A 7,064-nucleotide genomic window follows, 5' to 3' on the forward strand; every position below is an offset into this window, starting at 1 on the left:
TACAACTTGTTTTTGTATATTCTATGATTCTGTGCGATTAAGCTTGTTTATTTGCTAAAATAAAATCTCGAAATGTAGTAAGGGATGATATTAAAATTGGTGCGATTAGATATGAGATTAAATTTTATGATGAAAATAACAATTATGAACAAAACGATGATGAAATACTATGCGTCAGTATAGACACATAATATAACAGTATAAAAAAATTCACCAATCAAAATTATTATTTTGATAATGTCAGTTCTGCTTGACAAAAATTTAAAATCACTGATAATATTTAAAGAAAAATAACGCGTTATATATAAGCGATCATTGTTGACAAAATTATATCATACGCGATAGAAAATTTAATGAAATTAAAGAAATTAAAATCGATATATTTATATTGAAGATTAGTTTCAAGTTCCCGTACAAATAGTGCATAATTTATGCATAGTCTAGTTCGCTAATATTACTAAACTACGTGTAATATCTGCACCCAAATATCTATTCTTTCACTTCGCTATTTTTTACACAATATTTACATGTTTATGAAAGAAAGATAATTTTTAATTAATATTTTATATTTATAATTCTTTTTTTATGAGACATAATATTACTTTACTTAAGGTGTAAATTAAAACAAATATGTTTACATTGTCATATTTATTTAGTTTTGTTATATCTTCTTTCTAAAATAATTTTACACGGTTTTAGTATCGTTTATTACAGATTTATGTAACTTATGTTGAAAAGAAATTACAATATTTATTTCGGCAAATATGAGTACAATAGTTGTAATTTGTTATAACTTTGCTAATAATAATTGTTTTTAACAAATTTTTAATTTTATCTGAAAACGCGAATAATGTGTATGTGACATGTGAAATAGAAAATGTTTCTTCTTTGTCGCGTCGCATTATATGCGGACGTAGCTAGTAGAGAGTTTTAAACATAAATTTAATTTTGCGATATAGAAACATTAGTGCGATTTTACGATGTTTTATATAGCCTTCGGAAAATGCTCCCAAAATTTACTTATAGTTAAATATTAATAAATAGATTAAAATGTACTGTATTGTGTTATATGATACAATATATATTAATCGGATAATGAACAATAAAATTACAGAGTAAATCATGTATTAAATTAATATAAAAAATTATAGTCAGTGTGTATATAAGAAAAGGAATTAACTGTACTGACTGAAGAGAAATATCATTCGAATCATTTTTTGTCGTTAGCTGCAGAAAATTTGATGCATTCCGATAAAAATCTGTGATGTAAAAATATTTAAAATAAAGATATATTAATATTTAAATCTGTACCGCTTTTAGTTTTCTATTTTCTATAGATAACACCGAATAAAATTGTCCTATTTTATTTAATTTAATTAAAAAAGGAATGAAATAATACTATTCCCCCTTTTTCTGTGATTACATAGGATTCACAATGAATACGCATACCTAATTGTGATGCATGATAAATTTCATTTAATCTAATTTAAAAGATATTACGCACAAATTTATGATTAATAGCGTACGTGACAATATTTATTTCGACAGTCCAATAGAAAACGACGTTAAAATAATATGTGAACTAACATAAGTGTTAATTTATTAATAGCAATTGATATTGAAATTACTTTTTTTCAATAAAATTTTAACTTTGAATATTTTTTGCGAATAACAGATATTTGAAGAGGAATTTCCTTATCTGCTTTATTAATTGAATTAAACTTCTGCAGCAACTGATAAGTGCGTTATCGTATAGTATATCCGTTATTATCAATTTTTCAATGAAATTAGACGCATAGGTCAGTATTTACTATTTTATAATGTCGACATAATTTTTATCTTTACGAACTGTTTTAATAAGCACTTTTTTAATAAGACGAATTTTCTAAATTTTAAACATATTTTAAACATATTCTTTATATATAAGAGGAAAGTCTTTTGTACACGGACAAAAAAGACGACTGTAAATCGGCAATATGTTCCTGATGCTTTCTTCAATGTATGAAAATTGAATCGGTAGAAAAGGGACCTTTTCATCTTTCCTGTCACACAAGTAAGTTATGTCGCAATACGATAAGCTTTCCCAGAGAGTTCCATGTTTTCGATCTCTAATGCAATACTGCATATTTCATCTTTGGAAGAAACTTTTATGCCAAAAAATATTTAGCATACTTTAATATAATTTGTCTTTGTAAATATATATACAGGGTGTTTCCAAATTAAATCGCAAAACTTCGGGAGCGTGTAGAGGAGTAAAAAACTAAGAAAAAAAGTCCTATAGACATATGCTCGTTTTTGCTCCGTTTCAGAGAAATCGAAAAAAAATGTTTTTTTTACCTGCAAGATTAAATGGGGACCGTTTTCTAAATTTCTTGGAGAATGAATTTTCTGACTATTTAGAAAACATCCCATTACAACAACGTACTGAAATGTGGTTTCAATTAGATGGATGCCCTGCTCATTACAGCAGAGTCGCTAGAACCTGGTTAGATAGAAAATTCCCACAACGATGGATTGGACGTGGAGGAGCAGTACATTGGGCAACTCGTTCGCCCGACTTAACGCCATTAGATTTCTATGCATGGGGTACTCTGAAGCAAGAAGTTTATTCTTCGCCTATTCAATCAGAGCAACATTTGAGAAATCGTATCGTAGCTGCAGCGAACAGAATATCGCAAGAACAGTGCCTGGCTGCTACAAGAGCCGTGTTTGACAGATGCAATGCTTGTATTGCTGCAAGAGGTGCACATTTCGAACAAAATCTTCATTAAAAAGTTTATAAATAAAATAATTAAAATAATAAATTAAATATATTTTTTTCTTTTTTCGTGATTTCCTGCGAAACAAAGCAAAAAGGAGCATATGTCTATAGGACTTTTTTTCTTAGTTTTTTACTCCTCTACACGCTCCCGAAGTTTTGCCATTTAATTTGGAAACACCCTGTATATGCGTGCGTGCGTGCGTGTGTGTGTGTGTAATTATAAAGAGGAATTTGATATCGAAAAAACAGTACATATATTTGAAATCTTTCTCATAATTATATTAGTGAGACTCCTCGTTGTGACGTCAAAAAGACATACTTATCACTTTGAATCAGTTATAAAAAAATAACAAGAAACTTGACGAAACTAATTTTCGAGCTATTATTTCCCTTGGACGTCACTGCTTGTATGCGACACGATCACTATACGTCATGATTATGTGTGTATGGCTAAGACAAAGCAGATTGAAATGCAAACCTTGTCTATACGCATGAATTGGGTTTCGCTCAAGACTTGATTATCATAGGATTTAATTACATTGTTATTAGTTTATACGCGTTTAAATATATAATTGTATAAAGTAATTATATTTTACATTATTTTTATTATCTTTATTATACCTACATTACAAGTAATTTGATTTAAAGGTACATATATAATTAAATAACATCTATTAAATAATATTTATATATACCCTGTATATATAAATATACAGGGTATTCTCGGGTTAAACCGCCAAACTTAAAATGTGAATTCAGGATCTCAAAACAAACAAAAATTTTCCTCTGGACCTAGGCTCGCAAACGCTTTGTTCAAGAGATATTTACTTCTGAAGTTATACAGAACCATAGGAATGAATAATTGAAATATCTCTTGTTGTTTTGTTTTGAAGCTCATTGATAGGCTTTTGTTCGCAAAGCTCGTAGTTGTAGCTCGTAGTTCCTAGCTATTAGTTCGTTGAATGCTTTTGTAGAATAAACTTCGATAGATGTAACGCTTGTCTCCGGGCTGGAGGTCATCATTTTGAACAAAATATTTAATAATTAAATTTTGATTATTGTAAAACGATAAAGAGGATAGACCTTATTTCGATATTATTTCGGCATTATTCATTCCTACAGTTTTGTAACTTCAGAAGTAAATATCTCTTGAACGAAGCGTTTGCGAGCATACATCCAGAGGAAATTTTTTGTTTGTTTTGAGGTCCTGAATTCATATTTTAAGTTTGGCGGTTTAACCCGGTAACACCCTCTACTATACAGGCGTCCCATTTAAAATAATGCATTAATTTCGTTAAATTCATCTTTTAATCTTATCTAAATTATAATACTCCTACTTTTTTATTTTGTGTCCTTTTTTCTCATTGGCCGAGTCATGTTTAAAAACGGATGTCCTTTGTATGTCCGCTGTTAAATTATTATTGCATATTTGATTTAATATCATATTTGAGAGAGAGTAACAAAAAATAATTAGTTCTTTAAATGTTTGACAACGGGACTTGCTTTTGCAATCTTTAATATGAATGTTTATGTTTATTTTTTACTTCCTCAATTTTTGTTAAATTTCTCAAATTTTTGTTAAATTTCTCGTAGTAAACGATATTCGGCATTTAGAAACACTTCAAACAAACTTGTGATTAGCATAATGGGACCATTAGTAACTCATATGTGATCGATCGGCTATGAAACTAATTCGCCGACTATAGACAGGTGCTACCGATCGATAGCTGCTCTGCCGCCGCGGTTTTACTGCAGTGATACGGCTTTACACTTTGTAACATTACATTTGTCAAATTAATTACGGTAATATACGTTTGATTCGTGATGTAGCATTTGCGATGTTGCATTACAATGACCATTAATGCAAAATGATAATAAATGTGTTAATTAGGTTTTGTGTCTTGAAAGCCTATCGGCATCGAGCAAAATATATAAAACGTTTAAAATATGAAACATTTGAATATGTAAAACATTTGAAATTTGTCGAAATCTTAAAATTTCATCATTTGTCTTTTCAGATTTGTATGAGACTTACGTTTAAATATACGAATTTCAGTAACATTTTATTTATGTATAAGTAATAAAGAATTTATGTAGATATATGTTCTGAATATATGTACCTGTATATTTCTACATGATATTCGTGGATGTTCACTCTGTGATATTTAGATTTTTGTCTCTACACGATCTTTTTTTCATCTTATGTTATTTGTTTGGATAAGATCATAAAGTCACAGATAGAAACAGATTAAAAAATGATTAACTATTCGGAATACTATTATAGAATAAATACTATATTGTTTGTGTGTGTATATTCTATAATAATTTTATATCTAATAATTTTCGAATTTACATTGATTGATTAATCAATGTAAATATTGCGAGAAACATTATCTCAGCCGGGAGTCGAACTTGGATCTCTAGCATTCCGTGCGAGCATCCTAAGCCTTTAGACCACTGAGACCTTTTCGAATAATATTCTTCGCAATAACCGATATGTAGGAATATAAGTATCTTTCAGGCAGCGTGTATAAACAATAATAAACAATTTTAGTACAGTTGCATTTCTAAGTTCGGAAAATCAATTCGGCCCACAATTCGAGAGACTATAAGCATGGTAAATAAATTCACATGAAATTATTTAAAACACTTATTCAGCTTCGACCGGTATAAGCATTGGTTCTTACTTATTGTGTGTTCACATTGTACAAGTTGTACAATCCTAATAAATCGTTTATTATTGTTTATATGTTGTTGTTTTATTATTTTCGTTTTTGAAATTGCAGTTGCATCTCCGCCGGATAGACGAGTTACAAGAGACGATATCGGGGTAGCCCCGGCTGGAGTAGCGGTGAACAACGCGGCTGCTACCAGCTGCAGCAGTGTAAGCGGCGCTGCATCCTCGAGATCGCGCAATCCTTCCTCTTCTCCCGGTCGAAATGGCCAACTCTCCAGTAAGTTTTCGAGGTATTACCCTCCGAGATGGTCAAGATACGCTTCGACAATTAGATTTTATCTACTTGCACGCCTACACAAACACAATCTCTATATCTGTGTATTAGTTACCGATCGTATCCGATAAATATATCCATACACGTTTCTTCTAAAAACAAAATCTTTTTTTCAACCTGCTACAAAGTTCTTCGATATTCGCGTTGTTATAGAAAGTTGTACACATATAAACTATTTGGTAGAATGATTATGTGAATCAGTCAGACAGAAAAAAATCGTTTCGAGATATTTCAATTATTCATTTCTTTACGGTTCTGTATAACTTCAGAAGTAAATATCTCTTAAACGAAGCATTTGCGAGCATACATTCAAAGGAAAATTTTTGTTTGTTTTGAGGTCCTGAATTCATATTTTAAGTTTGGCGATTTAATCTGGAAACACCTTATATATAGAATTTTGGTAAATTTTTTCCTTTTTTATTTTTTAAATGGTCTGAGTCACTTTCTACAATATGTCGGATTTTTTAAGGTCTTTTTTTAATGATTCAGTATATCCTTCCACATTCCATCGTATTAATAGAAGCGATTACGGTTATTTTATTTCAGAACAGGGCACCTTGACGATAGTACGTCGAAGTTCCAGCAAAAGTAAAAGCGGTGGGAATTTCGAAAGTTCTCCACCACTGCACAATCCTGATACTTCGTATCTATCGAGCCAATCCGTCGATCTTGAAGAGATTCTCGATAACGTCGATCTCACGACGGATTCGCTTCCTGCCGTTGACACTCCCGATGCATGCGATAAAGCTGCTCTTAGGTATTATATTATAATACAAATGTAATTTTATGCTGATGTTAATAGTTTTGCTAATGTATAATATTTTAGATCTAGGGGTAGAGGTTTATTAATTTTGGACATAGATAATCCACAATTTTCTGATCATTAACGCACGGCATATCTGGAGGCACGATAGTGTCTCGGCGCTAAGACAAGCGAAGCGTCATGGCGCGAGACACTGTCGTGTTCCTTTACGCGATTGTAATTTACATAACACACAATGTTTTGTATTGAATTAAATAATCATTATTGAACACATTTTTACAATACTCGAGCGCTAATATATCGTAATTATTAGCAAATATAATTTGAATTATATAAATAACGTGATAATTATTTATCAGCTTGTTAAATTTTGCAATCATATCTAATTTTTATAATTATTAATTGTATGTTAATTATGACTTTTTTGTAAGATATATTTGTAAAATTTTGTAACTATCGCGCGCTAAATATTTTATATTTAATGTAAGAATACAATCTTACGTCAAAAAAAATTCTTTTGTTCCTCCCC

At 30.4% G+C, this 7,064-nt stretch overlaps 1 protein-coding gene across 4 annotated transcripts in view; it reads left to right on the forward strand.

The window, feature by feature from the left end:
• The window catches only part of LOC108726988 (calcium/calmodulin-dependent 3',5'-cyclic nucleotide phosphodiesterase 1A), an 85,858-nt gene that overhangs the window by 65,732 nt on the left and 13,062 nt on the right, over positions 1–7,064 (forward strand). For all 4 annotated transcript variants that reach the window (XM_018454858.1, XM_018454860.1, XM_018454859.1 and 1 more), the window contains 2 exons: positions 5,548–5,715; positions 6,319–6,529. In XM_018454858.1, coding sequence (XP_018310360.1) covers positions 5,548–5,715; positions 6,319–6,529 — 379 coding nt within the window. The remainder of the gene's footprint in view (positions 1–5,547; positions 5,716–6,318; positions 6,530–7,064) is intronic.

The sequence above is a fragment of the Mycetomoellerius zeteki genome, unplaced genomic scaffold (genome assembly GCF_001594055.1).
Source record: "Mycetomoellerius zeteki isolate Tzet28-1 unplaced genomic scaffold, Tzet1.0 scaffold46, whole genome shotgun sequence".
NCBI classification, from domain to species: domain Eukaryota; kingdom Metazoa; phylum Arthropoda; class Insecta; order Hymenoptera; family Formicidae; genus Mycetomoellerius; species Mycetomoellerius zeteki.